This window comes from Cydia pomonella, chromosome 16 (genome assembly GCF_033807575.1).
Source record: "Cydia pomonella isolate Wapato2018A chromosome 16, ilCydPomo1, whole genome shotgun sequence".
NCBI classification, from domain to species: Eukaryota; Metazoa; Arthropoda; class Insecta; order Lepidoptera; family Tortricidae; genus Cydia; species Cydia pomonella.
Window position 1 is genome coordinate 3,563,909 of NC_084718.1, and position 18,305 is coordinate 3,582,213.

General features: G+C 37.4%; 1 protein-coding gene across 3 annotated transcripts in view; it reads right to left on the minus strand.

Moving 5' to 3' along the window:
• Nucleotides 1–627: 627 nt before the first annotated feature.
• The window catches only part of LOC133526552 (uncharacterized), a 110,885-nt gene continuing 93,207 nt past the window's right edge, over nucleotides 628–18,305 (minus strand). The window contains exons 6-10 of one of the 3 annotated variants that reach the window (XM_061863227.1): nucleotides 13,903–14,058; nucleotides 8,715–8,845; nucleotides 3,640–3,852; nucleotides 3,273–3,330; nucleotides 2,980–3,107 (exon numbers count right to left, since the gene is read on the minus strand). In XM_061863227.1, the coding sequence (XP_061719211.1) occupies nucleotides 3,274–3,330; nucleotides 3,640–3,852; nucleotides 8,715–8,845; nucleotides 13,903–14,058 (557 nt within the window). In that variant the 3' untranslated portion in view covers nucleotides 2,980–3,107; nucleotide 3,273. Of the gene's footprint in view, nucleotides 3,108–3,272; nucleotides 3,331–3,639; nucleotides 3,853–8,714; nucleotides 8,846–13,902; nucleotides 14,059–18,305 lie in introns of all 3 variants that reach the window. The other 2 variants (XM_061863226.1, XM_061863225.1) reach the window with 2 other exon arrangements.

Consider the following 18,305-nt stretch of genomic DNA (forward strand, 5'->3'; position numbering starts at 1 on the left):
TATTTATAAATATTTATATATTATATATATCGTTGTCTAAGTACCCTCAACACTGTGGGACTTAGTCAATTTGTGTAATAATGTCCTATAATATTTATTATTTATTTATTTATCTATCTGATATGGTTGAACCATGGAGGCGAAACTGTTCCTTTCGGTCATTCTCGGCTCCGTTCGGCTCAGCATTGCTCCGAGAAATTATTAGAGTTGGCACAACTTGACTTCCCTTTGCGTGTACGACCACAGATAAGATGACTTAAGTACTTGTATTTGTTAGAAACAAACTAGAAAATTTGAGAATGAATGAACAAAATTAACTAAGATAAAAAATAATAACTACTTAATTCTAACTGTAACTCATAGGTACCGTAAAACTACCCAACTATAGTCCAATACTGCAACTATGGTCCACAAGTTCAAAAGGAAATCAAGTATCTATACCAATGTTCCTTGTGGTTTACTCCTAGTTTTACCTTCCATTTATAAACATACTTTGCCTTAGAACTACAAAAATATAGTAAAATACACACCTGAACGAGAAAAATTTAGTTTATTTATGGACCATAGTTGGGAGCTTTGGACTATAGTTGGGTGGTTTTACGGTACCTAAAATGAAATACAAATCAATATTTATAAATATATTTATTATTTGATTTTGTTTACATAAATAATTGAAAACAATGTTGTTACAATTAATAATTAAAATACAACAGTATGTAGGTACAAAGTTTAAGATACATCACGTACATTCTATATTATAGAAGTTAATATTTAAAACAACGTGCAAGACACAAACCAATTTTTTTATTTTGAAACGTAATAATATACAGCAGTACAGTCGAGACCAAAGCACTGTACAATTCAGATTATATAATAGGATTACATACTAGGAAAAACAGATCACAATCAACTTTCGTCCATCACCTCGCAATACCGCAGACACATCTGATACACAGCCGTCCATCGACTTGCAAACATATCTCAATCTGGTGCCCATGACAGAATGGTACCAAGAAGGACCAATGTAAAGGTAAGCGTGGTTTGAATTTTGGGGGCAAAAAAAGTCAAAGCCAGACACATTTTGTTACTATTTTAAGCAAAATATTGGAAATAAACTCATATTGGTACTAAGTCATATATGGAACCTCCAAAAATCGTGATAAAGATACTCGTTAGACAGCATTCGATTGCTCATAAATCAAGACAAGGACGAGTTTTGGTGGTAAGTAATATTTATTTGACATGGCACAGTTATACTTATTTTTAAATGAAACGAAACATGGAATAATGCATCCGCTTGAATGAAAATCGCACGCAACGCTCAACCCGCTCGATGTTCACGCTTGAAATCTTTTCCACTTTTCCTATATTTCAAATATTGTGCAAAATAATTTACACGTTAAATCTATAAGTAAAAATTAATTAACGTAACAAATAAATAGATCATCTATGTAAATATTATTTGGAGACAAATCTTATGATAGGTGAATAAATAAATCTTATGTAACAATACTTAGTAATAATACAAATAATAGGTCTGGTCAAATCTAGGCGTACAAAATACCTAGGTTGTTTTCTCGATGAGCGATTATGATATGAGCAAAGATATACGGGTATTATGTCGGTCAATAATGTATTCAACTATTCAGGTATATTATACTTAGATTTGACCAAAGTTTAATACTTTACAAACTAACACTTTTTGGTTACTAGTGATTCAAATATATCCTCAAAATAAATTTATAACACTTTTGTTTTTTTTATTTACCAATTTTAAAAATATACTCTTTTGATAATTAAATCAGTTAAATAAATATAAGTATATCTCATAAATTTACCAAATAGGAACCACAGCAAATATTTAATGTTAAAAAGTTTCAAGACATGTCTCAAGACAAAAAAAATACTGAAACAATAAATTTTATTTATAACAATACGCTTTTCTGGGATCATGATATCTTCATTAACTATATGTGAATGTATGTTAACAAGTAAAAAGTTACACTTCGCAAGGCACTTGCATACTCAGGCACGCGCCACACACACCTACTGCAAAAGGAGTAATGGTGTTTCAAAGTGCATAGAGATATGCATGTCACGCTTCGCAAGAGAGTTGCGTGTGTCAGTTACGCGCCTACATATATTTTCCACAGAATTTAGCTACAAGGATCAAGATTCAAAGTATACAAAAAGGCCACGTGATGTTTCGCTAGGCACTTGCATATACCTCAACACCTTTGTTTTTCTCAGAGTTAAGTTACAAAGATGAATCAAAGTGCCCAGAGATATCCACATCATGTTTCGCAAGGCACTTACATATACCTCAAACATGTGCCTATGTTCTCCTCAGGGTTAATTTCCAAAGGTGGTGATCGAAAGTGCCCAGAGATCCACATCATGCTTCGCAAGGCACTTGCGTATACCTCAAACATGCGCCTATGTTCTCCTTAGGGTTAATCTCCAAAGGCGGCGATCCAAAGTGCCCAGAGATCCACATCATGTTTCGCAAGGCACTTGCATATACCTCAAACATGCGCCTATGTTCTCCTTAGGGTTAATTTCCAAAGGCGGCGATCCAAAGTGCCCAGAGATTCACATCATGTTTCGCAAGGCACTTGCATATACTTCAAACATGCGCCTATGTTCTCCTTAGGGTTAATTTCCAAAGGCGGCGATCCAAAGTGCCCAGAGATCCACATCATGCTTCGCAAGGCACTTGGGTATACCTCAAACATGCGCCTATGTTCTCCTCAGGGTTAATTCCCAAAGGTGGGGATCCAAAGTGCCCAGAGATCCACATCACGCTTCGCAAGGCACTTGCGTATACCTCAAATATGCGCATATATTCTTCTCAAGGTTAATTTCCAAAGGTGGCGATCCAAAGTGCCCAGAGATCCACATCACGCGTCGCAAGGCACTTGCGTATACCTTAAACACGCGCCTATGTTCTCCTCAGGATTTAGCTTTAAAGATGGCGGACCGAAGTGTACGGACACTGCGAAGGGCGTTATGGAGGTGTCGACATGGCAGTCCCGGGGGCTTCTATTTGGACAGAAGGAGGAGCCGCAGTGGTGGGGGTCGCAAACGCCAGACATCAGGATAGAGCTCTGAGAGGATACATAAAAGCATTTAAACTTAGAGAATCAATGAAATGGATAACAGAAAGACATGATATTTATTCCTGGCGTACACATTTAGATATAGAAAACAAAATAAAGTTTTGATGTGTAATATCAGTGGAAATGGACCAGATTCAATATAAGATCACTCACGTTAGAACGGCCCGGGTCCAGGCAGTTCGTTTTCCATAGAAACGTGATCACCGGTCACCTGTCATAGAAAATGAAGTGTCGGTTGCCTCCAGTCCCGGACTCCGGCGTTTCTAGCGTGGCTCATCCGTAATGCTGAGTTAAAAGCGTTAGGCTTCCGTAAGGCCATCCATGAAATATGTAGATTTAGTTTTTTAAATTAGTTCAAAAGAATAGTCTATCAATTAGCGTCAATCTTTTGCGAATATACTTTTGTGTACCTACAAAAACTTTATAAGGGTAGAGAGGAGGACGAGGATATAAATAGTCTGTAGTCGGTCTAGTTTTTATGATCCTTAACCCTTTTTTGCGGAAATATCAAAACACTCACCGACACAAAATATTCGTTCTCGCACGGAATCGTGATCCTGTCCTTGCACCGTAGCCTCCCATACCCTCCCTTCAGCCCCTCTCCGAACGTCCCGTACCCGGTGTACCGGATCTTGTCATCTTCTGGCAGCGAGTAGTGTTGAGCATACGGTGACCAGTGCCAGGACAGCGTGCGGGCCTGCCAGAGCCAGGAGGGCCAAATATAGCTCCAGATCTGTGGGGTTAGTTAGGTTAGGGGTAGGAGCTACTTGGAGAAGGGGCTACATGGACTATATTTTTTTAATGAGTGATTATAAAATAAGATGGAATTTAAATTATTAAAGTTTGACAAGACAAGCTGGCATGAAATATTTAATAAGGGTATTAGAAAGAAGGGTTTCAAAATGCATTTACGATTAATACAGTATGGATTTTCTTTTTGGGTCAGTCAGACCAAGGTCTTCTAAGACCGTTTTTGCATAGCAGCACATGATCTGGTAGCTGCCTTAACTGACCCAAAAAAAACATCCTTTATGAAGGTGAACATAAAAGGACGGAAATAAATACGTGGTAAATATCATAATAATTATTAAGTTTAGGGTTTTAGGATTGTTATGTTTCTTACTATTTCTATGAAAGTATGATCACCAGATACCTTGGAGGATTTAAAAACTGAAGACGCCTTTACTGTAATTTTCTGTACAGTCTGCCGATTTTTACGGGGGAGGGGCACGTCAAATGTATGGCTATTTCTACGTAACGTACAAAGAGCCATGTCAGATAAACGTCGGTCCATACAATACATATGACCATTAGCCGAGGTTATCGACAAAAGGGCTAAGCTCTTAAAGGCATCTACAGTTGTTAAATCCTCCAAGCCAGATACTTACGAGTACGGGCAAACTCGAACGTACACTGATATCAGGATGACATCTAACTGATGTCATTCACTTATCGTGCATTTTGATCGTAGTTGTCTGGACATGAATTGACGCGGGTGAGACGCACGATAACTAAATAATATTTCTGATGTTAGTATACGTTCGTATTGCCTTTTGTTCAGTCAAAAGATTTAATTTGTGACCCATTTCGTACCTTGTCACAGTGACAAACAACATGAAAGTCGCTAGAGACCTCACACTATTGTCACCGTGACAAGGTACGAAATGGGCCTCAAATTAAATCTTTTGACTGTATCTCCAGCGGCCTGCCTTATAAGAAAAAATCGCAGTCAAATAAGGGTATTATACAATGAATTTAATATGTACTCGTATCGTTTTAAAATCAGAGGAAACAAAACCAATAGTAACTTTGTTCCATTTCATAATGATATATGTAATTGACAGTAATTTGTACTGACGACCGGTTTGGCCTAGTGGGTAGTGACACTGCCTACGAAGTTGATGGTCCCGGGTTCAAATCCTGATAAGGGCATGTATTTGTGTGATGAGCATGGATATTTGTTCCTGAGTCATGGGTGTTTTCTATGTATTTAAGTATTTATAAATATTTATATATTATATATATCGTTGTCTAAGTACCCTCAACACAAGCCTTGTTGAGCTTAGTGTGGGATTTAGTCAATTTGTGTAATAATGTCCTATAATATTTATTTTGTACTAGTATGAGGACCGTGGTTCGCTAAAGGTTAATTTATGTCTAAGTAATGTTTTAGTTAAATTATGTCTTATCCCTTTCTTACAAATACATAAGTCAAAATGACGGATAAAGACAAACGACTCATACCTAATTCAGGCCAATAACGCGTTTGTGAATACAGCCATAAGAACCTACGACTCAAAAACAAAAGAAAATGAATGTCGAACAAAATTTATACTGTATATTCCTCATATTTTTATCCTAAATTCGATGAATCATAAAAACAGGAAAGCAATAAATTCGACATTAAAATAGAAATAATCATTTTCTAGAAGGCGAATATCCTGGTGTAAACAAAATTTTCTCTTTTGTCAGCATTTACTATCTGTAGCGTATTCAGATTTTAAAATATGATATTGATTTAATAACTTATTGAGTCCCTCTTGCATCTATAAAAGTACAGTCAAAACATTTAATTTGTGACCCATTTCGAACCTTGTCACAGTGACAAATTGACAATAGTATGAGGTCTCTATACTCTGTGTCTTTAAGCCTTCAGGTATTTAAATTTTCGGGTAGTTATAACAATTATTACAACCAACCAAATACAAAACCGCCTGGATCTGTCACTGAACGACTGACTTTAACCTACACTATTGGATCATGTAATGTTTTCATTTACCCTCAACTGGCTTAAGGAGACATGCTACGAAAAAGGTCATTAATTAAATCTTTTGACTGTACGAGCGAGATACGCGGAGATAAAATAAAATCTAAAATCCCCCCCCCCCCCCCCCCCTTACGTCGACGTAGTGAAACAGTATCCAAATTATACTCTGGCACAGCGACCTTGTCAGAAAAAGGTAGCAAATAAAATAAAAAAATTAGTTAGACCAAGATACTAATTTTGGCAGCCCAGAAAGTGCTAGTGATTTTTTTAAATGTCAACATTTTATGAGCATATTACGGGCCTTAGATGAATATTTTTTTTTATATGAGTTCAATATTACCAGTATCTGTGTCTGTACGTATTTTTTTATATTGTTGTTTTTACCCTAAATATAAGCCCTAGGTTACTTCACATAGCGCTAAAACCGGCCAAATAAATTCGCCGTAAACAGACGCCTAGCATACAATATCGGCAACAATAAACGCAATAATCAAAACGGATAATTTTTTTCTTATTCTGTTTCCAAAATTTCGTTACGATTGGTTAAGTTTTGGAGGAGCAAAATGGCGAGAACGAAACCTCGATTTCTGAGATGTTTACGCAGAATTTTTCGCATGAGCTGCAGTTGTTTTTCGCATCATCGCACTAATTTTAGAAGCCGCCGAAAGCGTGACGGAGATATACACCTAAAATTCTCCAATCTAATAAGCCTGGTTCAATTCCTCTTAAAAATTAAATCAGTATCACGTTTTTAAAATGTGAATAATTATATGCCTCTTGGTTCACCGAAATAGAGCTATAATTCAGACGATGCTTTTCAGACAAATAAATATCTGCGATGATTTATACTCCCCCCTAATATAATGATACTTACATAAAATAGTACATTACGATACAAGTGCGAAAAATAGGAAATTCGAAACGAGTGGCGATAAATTAAAACACGACCGAAGGGAGTGTTTTAATCGACACGAGTTGCGAATTACCTATTCGCACATGTATCGTACAACGTTTTACAGTACATATGGCCCTTTAAATGTTCGACACAGTAACGTAATATGCTACTTCTCGCACTAGTGCTATAAAGTAGCCCCATATATACTGTAATGAATTTATTACCTAACTATACAGGATGATTCATGAGACGTGAGCAGGACCAAGCCTACACAATCAGTAAATGTTAATGAATCGTTCCCCGTTATATTTAACTAAAACAATCACGCTTTTTTTTGTTATCTAACTTTTTTTAAGGACAAATTTGATTATCTACAATCATGGATACCCTACAACACTTAATTAACAAAGATAAAACTTCTTTAACCGTTACGACAGCAGTTTGATCATGAAGAAAATATTTATCTAACTTTTTTTAAGGACAAATTTGATTATCTACAATCATGGATACCCTACAACACTTAATTAACAAAGATAAAACTTCTTTAATCGTTACGACAGCAGTTTGATCATGAAGAAAATAAAATGTCACATTTGAGTGAGATACGATTTTTCAAAAGTAACCAGACTCCGATGACATTCAATTTGTCACTTGTTATGGATAAAACAAAGAGGGCGAAAGAATAATTTAACGTAATCTCACAAATGCTGGTACGAAACTGTTACTGATAACTTACTGAATATGTTTGAATAAGTTGCTACGTTACCAATCATTTATTTTGAAATGTGACAGTTTCTTAGATAGATTCTATGATAAACTAGCATTACTTAGTTTGCGTCTGGAACAGCGCCATGTACCAGGAAATTGGGACAACAAACTAAACAGAATACGCAGGCTTGACCCTGCTCACGTCTCCTGAATCATCCTGGATAACTGAGAGGTATATTTGTCTGTAGAGATGTAATACGAGTATGTATAGCTTCTTTTCATTTTCTTACATTTACCGGACTTAATGATGAGCTCAACGAGGGTGCGTGTTAGGGTCGGCAAGGCGCATGTAACTCCTCCGGAGTTGCAGTTACGAAGACTGCTTACCATTAAGTGGGCCGTATGCTTGTTTGCCAGCGACGGAGTATAAAAAAAAGTAGGTACAGTCAGTCCGAAGCAGGACGTAGATATATTTCACACGCAGATATAGCAACTTGTTCATCTGCTCAGACCGCGTAGCCAACATGCATATCGCTTACGCTCCGTAGCGATCGAAACGCAACTGTCGCTGTCGCACTAATATGGAAGAGTGATAGAGACACAAAGCGTTTCGTTGTCGAAGCGAAAGCGATTGTCACCTTGGCTAGGCCGGCAGGGCGCCTGTCCAAGATGACAATCGTATATCGACCTACGCCAAATGAAATAAAAAAAATTATAGGGATGACCGATGTTACGAATAGTTACGTGACTATTTCCATACATTATACTTAAGAGGGAAGTACATATCGTTCATACAAAAAGAGAAAACGTTGTTCCACTTCTAAATATTTTGCATTCTCCATAATTTTGAGTATGTTATTAACACAATGAAAAACTAGGTTTATAGGTTTTCCTTGTTTTCAAAATCTGATTTGATGAAAGTGATTTGTTAAGATTTAGCTAGCGAAAAACCTTTTTTTTGACAATGGAATTTAATAGAAAAAATGTATATATAGCGCTGTTGGTTTTCCATATACTAAAATAAATAAATGCCATTTTTTTCGCTACTAATTGCAAAGGTTTTCTTCCCTCTTAAGTTTCGTTTGGCGTTTTATATGAAGGATTGTCGTGTTGGCTAGGCCCCCAGCCCCAGCACGCGAGTTGTGAATGTGTGCTTGTATCCTGAAATGGAATTTCGTAGAAAAAGTATCGTTATTTCGTTAGGATCGCAAAGCATAGTCCATACCCTGGAAGCCATACTGGGCGCAGGAGTAGCTGGTACAGCTGGTGCGATCTGAGGATCAGCTCCTGAGCCTTCCATCTCGTCCTCTTGAGGTTGGACTTCGTTTACTGGCATCATCTCGTCTTCCACCACATCTGAGGATTGGAAGAAGATTAGATACTTTGTAATTAAGTAGCAGTAATAAGCACTTTGTTGTGCAGAAAAAAAGGGTTAATATTATTATAAGGAAATTGAGGTACCTACAAAGGAGAAATTATATCTGTTATTGGGTTTCTTCCAGCTAATTTAAATAAATACACATTAAAGGAATAAAACTGTCTTTGAAAGAATATTGGAATAATTTGTAAATTATAAACTGGATATCATACACTAAAAAAAAGTGACCAAGTCTACCGGTGGCCGAGGCTGGAATTGAACCCATGTCTTCGCTTACGCGGCGCGATGGGCTTCATAAAATAATTTGATTTGTTTCCTGGGTGGATAATTTGTAAATTTAGTGTAGGTAACCATTACTACCATTAGCTTAATTTCAGTATTGTGTTTTTGGGTATAGATTAACTGTTTTATTTGAGAATTATTTTATTTGAGAATTATTTAAATAAATGATATTGATTGATTGATTGATTGATATAAATTTATTAAAGATGTAAACATAGTTATTGCTGCCATGGCATAACTAACTAGGTACGCAGTTCAAGTAGGTACACAATGTAAAACTGGACACGATCCAAGCTCCTTTGATTTTATACCTGAATTTTGAACAATATCTAAATGACAAAATTTGAACTGTTATATGATGTTTTTTAACATTAAATTTAACCATGGTCTGTGAAATTAATATACCTACTAAATAACCTTTAAATAGTAAATTAAACAATTTACTTTTCATTTCGAATACGAGGAAAGTAAGATACATGTACATTAAAAAACACGGCTAAATATGAACTGCAGTAGTATTGCTTGCGGGTATTTTCAATTAACAAATTTAGGTACAAATATTATTATTTATGGAATGGGGAGTTAGAGTCAGACCAAAAAAGGTTTTTTTTTTAATTTCAATCGGCTCTAATAGGGACTCTTTCTGATAATAGTGACATTAGTCTTCCATGACCACAGCTAGTGCAACGTGCGATCTGGCTGAAACGTCGGATAGAAGGTAAATGAATGAAATTTAATCGCGTTAGACATTAACTAACCTTTAAAAATATTATGGTTAATTAACATACGTTTCGGCGTATCAGATGTCGTTGTTTTTATAGAGGACGGCAAATAATAATTGCGCGATTTCAGGGTTAGTCGCGTAGTGAAAGTTGGTCAGTATGAACAACAAATTCAGCTAACTTATATAACCTAGTGTTAAAAACTCCTTACAAAGAAACCCACTTTTTGTGATCGTCATTAACAAAACACGAACCACAATTTCAAACTTCTAAGTTCAATTTCGCTATTCATACAGAAACAAAACTTTTGTTTCAGCCTACTTAGAAAATGGCCGTCAATATTAAAGGTTAAACTTTACAGACTTCGCACAAGTTTGGACAGTTGGGTACAGAAAAAATATTTTCCGATAATCCTCTTTCATGAATTACTAATAATGAATATTGGCAATCTATACCGCTACCAACAGTTTGACACTGACAGATTCGCTAGCGTATGCGTAACTTTTAGTCATTAATTTTAGTAATTTAGTTTTTAGTCTATAATTCAATATTGTACTGTCACGTACATAATATGGTACACCGTCCCACCTCCAAGGGACTAATGTAAAAGGGGGCGCAGCGGGAAAGCGCCGAAATTTTGAAATTCAAATTCAAAAAAAATGTGCGGGTGAATTCATTCCTATGGAAGTGTCCGACGTGGGCGATCTTCGAATGCCGTTGGGCCGCCACGCCGCGCCGCGTCGCATTCGTGAGTCATCGCCCACGTAAGCCGCGCTGTTATTCTATTTCAGTCAGTCTCAGTACAAAATGTACTGAGGTTGACTGAAGTAGCATGACAAATACGAACGATCCCGAGAAAATACGATGGGAAAGGATTATTCACTACATCTTGTACGCAGTTTGACACTGCGAAGGCTGTCGTGATAAGGCTACTTCTTTTCGACGTACCTAACTACTACGCCACAAAAATAATCGTGCCATAAAAAATAATTATATTCCATCTTTTTGAAACACAGATATTACGGGTATACACTACAACATTACGACTCAAGGCACGCGTCTTCGTGAATGACACGATTTATATTACAGGGATAAAAGTATTATGGTATGGTTTTAACTTTAAAAAATTAGTGAAGCGTCATTCGAACTTACTATTTACTCGCAGCGTATCTTGCCGTACTGATGTATGGCGAGCGAGATGAACCGGCAAGTGATGACAAAATGTGATTAAATTGACACCAATTTGTAAGTTCGAATCTGCTTTTTGTTATTTAACTAAAGGACACTAAATAAAGATTTACTTCTGGTTAAGAAGGGTTCTGTTAATTCCCAAGCTACATCAGGACCACCCGTTAATCTAAGGTTCTACAATATAATTCTACATTAGAACGATGCTAAGGTTCCCACGACCCAGGGTCAGTTAACCATTCATGGTGTCCGCTGGCATGAGGTCCGACACGGGTGTGGGAGCGGTCGAGGCCCCAGGCCCCATGTTGATCCCAGGCCCTAAGTAGGCCCCATCCGGACCGTAGAAGCCGGTGCCAGCGCCGCCTAGCCCTCCGGGGCCAGGCTCCAAACTAATGTAGGCTGAAAGGTCACCAGGTTCTAAAAGTTTTCGTCATTTGTGGGGAGTTAATATGGGTGACTATTATGAGTAAAGTAAATAGTTTGTATTCACCTTTTTTATTAAATACCTACCATTATTTTTTATTCATTAGAGTCGAATTAAGCTAATTTGTACAGATTTTGGAGTAACAAAGTATGAAACTGCCACCATAATTAGAGTGGCACTTTGTCATTTTCGCGGAGTCTAAGACGTAGTCATTGCAGGCTAGCATGCACCGGGCCCAAGATAGAGCGGCTTGGAGAGCACTGGTGAAGAGTGTCCACAGTCGTCGCGTCCCTCAGCCATGAGGACACGACAAGGGAGAGAGAGATGTAGCCCCAAAGTACCTAAGCTTTCTGCTGCCAGAAAGCTAAACCGCAACTACCTTACTTGCTGTCTGATATATTATGTGCACTCATAGCGGCACTTTGTTCATAAAGAGCTGAATATCGTTCAGATGAGCTGGAACCACGCTAGGACGTCGCGCGAGCTCGTGGTCTCTGCGGCAGCAGGGTAATATAAGTGCAACAAGGTTGTAGTGTATTTCTGAAGCCCTGTTTAGACGGCAAGGGGCAAGATGATGGAACATTCCTTAACTGGTCAACATACTAATTTCTAGTAGGTATAAATAAAGAGTCAACGACAGGCGTCAATGCGTAAGCTAACATGTCCACTGTAAGTTGATAGGTAGGTTATATGATCTCATAGTTCTTTCCGTGATTACGAAATAAACATTTACATTATGAGTTGATACTAATCTTATTATTAAGAATTATTCAGAAATGGCTCGCGTCTTTAGGGTAACCAACTGTACTGTTGGCTGCTTGCCAACTATTGACATTCGAATGTATAACGTTTGATTCCTCCCTTAACATTCTCTTGATACTTTAAAATGAAACCCTATTAATGCAGAATAAGGTCGATTATTATAATATCAGATTGATATGAAAAGAGGTTTGGAAAGTTACTGTCCACTTAAAACAAAGTGTCGGTATAAAGTGCCAATAATTGGGAGAGGCTGCAATAAAACGGCAAACAACGTTGGCTTAACGTTTCCTTTGCCAAATATCGGGGCCTTTTATGAAAGCTGGAATTTCCTGGTATTTGAAGCGCTTATGACCTGATTGATGGTTGTGGCTTAGGAAAATAGAAATGATGGGAGTATTTATGTTCTTCTGAACTAGTTTGAAATATTAAAAGGCAACCGCTTCCTTTATTTGCTCATTTGTCTTCTTCTTCCTCGCGTTGTCCCGGCATTTTTCCACGTCTCATAGGAGCCTGGGTCCGCTTGACAACTAATCCCAAGATTTGGCGTATGCACTAGTTTTTACGAAAGCGACTGCCATTTGACCCTCCACATGTTTTCGTTCACCGAAAAGCGACTGGTAAAATATCCTAAAAACTCATTGGTACGAACCGGGGTTTGAACCCGTAACCTTCGGATTTATTTGTTAATTTGTAATATATAATTTGACTTAGATAATCAGTTAGTGCCCCGTGAAAATCTTCAATATACTTAGCAAGAGCATGTCCGATTAAACTGGCATTGCTCTGCGGTATATTTTAAATGTTTTATCGAGTTTTATTATCGTTGGTCAGTCAATCTATTTATGTAAACTACGTGATGGATACTCCTATTATCATGTAGAAGCTATTGAAAGTAGGCATCTAACGAAGCAGAAGCAAGAATTGTGTCTGTACGACCTAATAGCGGCGATCCTCCAAAATACGAGGTGAAATCTCTCACCATCAAAGTCCTTCTACCTTTGGTTGCAGCCTTCCAGCAAACGTCTTATATTATTATACTGTGTGACGGTTACCAAATCTAGTATGTATCTAATATTAGAACGTATCCTAAACGAACTGTTGTCGCAAAGAGTGTATCTGACAGAACAAACAAGTCTTATGCACGTTCTGTACCTACACGTAGCCTGCTAAATGTCTCCCGTTCTTACATTCTAGGTAACCCCTTAAATATCCCCAGTGATCTTAGTTATAAAAAAAAAAAAAAAAAAAACATTTATTTCAGACCTTGGTCCATACAGTGTTAGTACGCCTTACTCTAAAAATTATATTAAATTATTATTGAAATAAATTAAACTTACAATATTTTAGGGTTTAAAACTGGACCCAGGCCCATACACCAGTAATAACTACATACACTCATGTATGTAGCTACCACTGAGTGTACCCTGGTCCAGTGCACAAGAAGCTGACTGTCAAGCCTGTCAGCTATAATTGCCAGGAGACTGTTGCGGTGTTGAGTTATCCAGACGACAGATCAAATATTTTATGAAAAATAAACAATAATTTACTTATTTTTCCTACATTCAATACCGCACACGATACGCCATTTTCGTTATGGGCTTCAAGTGACAATTTCTTGCTGTATTAGGCAATAACGCATAAGGTAAAAGCATCTTACCATCTAACTGCTCAGCTCCTCCTATCCTAAAGGATCGGTTGTCGCATGGGGTGTATCTGACGGAGCACGTACCAGAGTTGCGTCTTATGCACGCTCTGTACTCGTGGTTCGCTAAATGTCTCCCGTTCACGGCGTAGTTGAAGGTCCTTATTGTGCCTGTGGACATACAATGCTGAGTAAGAAAAAAAAACGGACAGGGCAAGGGCGTTGCCAGCTGGTAGATCAGTGGTGGGGGATTGGGCAAGTCGCCGAAGGCCCTGTGGAGGATAGGGAGGGCAACATTACATTATTTGATTTCCATGTGGTTCAGCTGCCGTACCTGTTCGCCCCTAGCGACGCCCTTGGTCCGCCGTACGTCCGTTACGGAAACAGCTATAAGTGAAAGCGAGCAAGAGATGCTGACCGGACTAAAGTCGCGGTGCGGTACGCCCGTCTGTTACAACTTAAAGAAAGGGATCAATCGAAATTAACAAAAGTTTTTTTGCTCGGTTATACATATAAAAAAAGTCTTCGGCTCGAAATCACGTTCAATAATCAAAAGTCACTATTATTTATATTTTAAAATTTAAATCCATCATAATCCAGAGCACTCAACAATGAGATTTGATTTCATCCGACCAAAGTACCACGAGAGCTCTTGAGATAAAAATCTTAAGGGCTTTTTACACGATACGAGTTGCGCGTCTAGTCATATATAGGTAGTTAATGACATTCCAGAATTACGAAATATTTAGGAAACTTTTTTGTTATCTGTGAAATAATCCTGAAATTTCCGAGAACTTTTCCAACTTTTTGGAAACTTTCCGTAAATTGCACGTCTGTATACTCGTATGTATTTATAGTTATGGTAGAGGAAACATAGTCATCAACGACACAAGATTGTAAAAACATTGCACTTTATGCAATTACAATGGAGACAAAACAACACAACAAATGCGTTTCTGGATGAAAGCTAAAGGAGGATATTTTGACGATGATTGCTTTGTTAGTAGTTAGTTGTAAAGTTTTTTTTTAAGTTGAATAGAGGTTTATTAAAAGGTCTGTATCGTGGGACAGTACATGTTTTTTTTTTATCTCATCAATGTAAACACTTGGGTACCGTAATCCAGGGATCGGAACCGGTTTTTTACAAAAACTTCGAAATATTTTATATTTCGGTTTATTTTATACTCCAAATGTAGGACTCAGTTGTGTTTTCAGATAACGACTTCGTATTATTAGATTGACTAATTAGAAATGAAGTAATTAACAAAGAACGAAAAAATACCGTTTTCGTTCCCATACAAAAAATACCGGTTTCCGATCCCTGCCGTAATCGCTTGGCGATTACTGTGATGTATCTAGATTGTCATTCAAAGTATTGCTTAAAATGGTACGAGCAACTTGAATCATCTAAATGAACCTTTAGATTCTTTCTCTTAAAAATGCTCTCGAGTGCTGTACCCCTAGTGTAAATTTGATCGACATCATAACGTGACGAACGCGTTTGCGTTAAGTCTCATTTTGTATAGGATTTTGAGTTTCCAAAACGTCCCGCTTGGCGCGCTCTTTCTAAATCCAATACAAAATGAGACTAAACGCAAACGCGTACGTCACGTTTCGAAATGGAATTTATTTACACTAGGGGTACTGTTCATTCGATATTTGCCCACTTCGTATTCTTCTCTTACATATGGAAATGTTTTAAGTACACATGTTTACACACACATACACATATAACGACCAAAGGCAGCTTTATTGTGTACAGTGTGACCGGACATTTAAGACTAAATTCGGTTTTGCAAGCCATATACGTGCTCATCAGAGGAAATTGTAAAGGTCGCCGTTGTCGGATACGACATGGAGGACTAATATATGCGGTGGACTAAGTATATATATATGTGGATGCCACTGTATGTTTAAATACTGAGTGATTTAAGGGTCGTGATCCTGAATGTCAGAAACGTGTTAAGATAGGCATAGTAAATCATTTTACCATGGGAGTAACCACAAATTCGCGAAAAAAAGCGAAGGTACACCTTAAACGTGTGAGTCTAGGGGTATATATATATTTAATTTTTTTATTTAGAAACAAACAATCTTATAAAACATATAAGTAAATAAGCTACAGCTAGAATTTCTTATGATATAGACCTATAGTTTCCTATATAATTATAAAACATTTTATAATAAACTTAATACTATGAATTGCTATCCGAGTATAACAACCTAATTTTCACACTCATTTAATAAAGAATAAACCTTTTTCTTAAATAACCCTAACGAACTGCCAAATATATCCGCGTTCATACACTTTTCATTATACACCCTGCATGCGCGTCAAATGTATGATTGCTGTGCATATTTAGTTCGACATATTCCAACACTGAACAGCATTTTACTCCGACAGCTACGTTCTATTCTACGAGGCACTCATTCACAATCATATTGGTCCTATTGGAAACCTTGTTCAGTATGACCACCTTAATATATTTTTCACATTCGAGATCACGATCCCAAAATCGCCTTGTATACCTAAAGCCCGACCAGAAATATATCATTTCCAAGAGGGCGCTGTTATTCTCATGTACAGATTGACAGTTCAGTTTAGTATGAAAAGTTTAGTTCCAATGAAATTCCGCAATATGGCGCGTGGTCATTCTTATTGGTCAGGCTTTACCTATTTTGTATAAAACTTATTTGTTACTCATATTAAGAAACATATATGTATATCGGAGATTGTATTGTATTTGGATATTTAAGAGAAGCGAATCATATTTTATTTGCTTCAGTATCTATACGAGTAGGTACGTAAGGATATATCAAGATTTAGTCGTAACTGAGACCGATTACAACATATGTACCATGGTTTGCAATAAAGGAAATATATAAATAAAGATTAATATAGTCCAGTAAAAATGAAACGGGTTAGTTCAACCATAGCAAACACATACCCATGCTCACCAATAAGACCAATAAGACCAATGTTATGTAATGTTCGATCATGCATATGTACCTAGTTACGAAGACGAGCACACTTGGAGCCCTATTCTGATTTTACCATTGGTTACAGTGTTGACTTGGTTTTGACACGATCTAGACAATCAGGCCACGGACGCATTTTTATCGCCTGCCACCATGCCTGTCACGTTCTAACAAGTATGTAAGTGCGAAAGTGACGGGTATAATGACAGGCGACAAAAATAGAACCATGCTGCGACCTTGATGATTGGCGTGCATCTCAGGCACGGGTTCACATCATTTCGCATGCACCGACTAGCGTGAACGAATTTAAAGGTCGTGTCAAAATAGCAATACTATAACACACATTGCTCTTTAGCGATAAGACCGTATGTTGTCTACCTAACGGCCCGATTCGAACAATGACAACGAATAATGACAATAATACAGCTGTAACAATAAACATATATTTAATTCAAAGGCTGCCCGTATCTTAGACGGGAGCCTCCATGTTCAGTTCCAATGTCCAACGGTCGCCCGCATCCGTAGTGAGGGCCGTTGGAACCAACAGATATAATTTAAAATAACCGGCCAAGAGCATGTCGGGCCACGCTCAGTGTAGGGTTCCGTAGTTACTCTTCCGTCACAATAAGCTAAACTGGAGCTTAAAGTATAGTAAATTGTTAACCAAGGGATGAAACGGTACCTTTCACCCGAGTTAAACAAATAGGCAAATTTGCATAATCAGTACCTAATTAAAGTAAGTCTTTTTACTATGAAGGGAAAACTTTTTGCGATAACTCAAAAACAGCTAAACTGATCATGTCCGCTATAGTTTTCATTTAATGTCTTTCTTAAGCTCTACTTCCACGATTTTTTGGACCTATGGTTCAAAAGTTAGAGGGGGGGGACACATTTTTTTTTCTTTCGGAGCAATTATCTCCGAATATATTCACTTTATCAAAAAATGTTTCTTGAAAACTCCTATTAGTTTTGAAAGACCTTTCCAACGATACCCCACACTCTAGGGTTGAAGCGAAAAAAAATTCACCCACTCTTTACGTGTAGGGGAGGTACCCTAAAAAAAATTATTTTTTTAGATTTTATTGTACGATTTTGTCGGCTTTATTGATTTATATATCAATGCCAAATTTCAGCTTTCTAGCACTAACGACCACGGAGCAAAGCCTCGGACAGACAGACAGACAGACGGACATGGCGAAACTATAAGTGTTCCGTTTTATGCCATTTGGCTACGGAACCCTAAAAAGATAGGATAGGATTTCGGATATGTAAGTGTCAAAAATTACGTTTCATCTAACAAAAACGTCGCTTAAGATATATCAAATGTTATTAAAGTTCGCTTCGGGTCGGTAGTTTAAGATATGTGCTTAATTTGAGTGTCAGGTTCTTTTTCACATTGGTGAGCATTATAGAAGATTTGTATTGTATTGTATTATTAA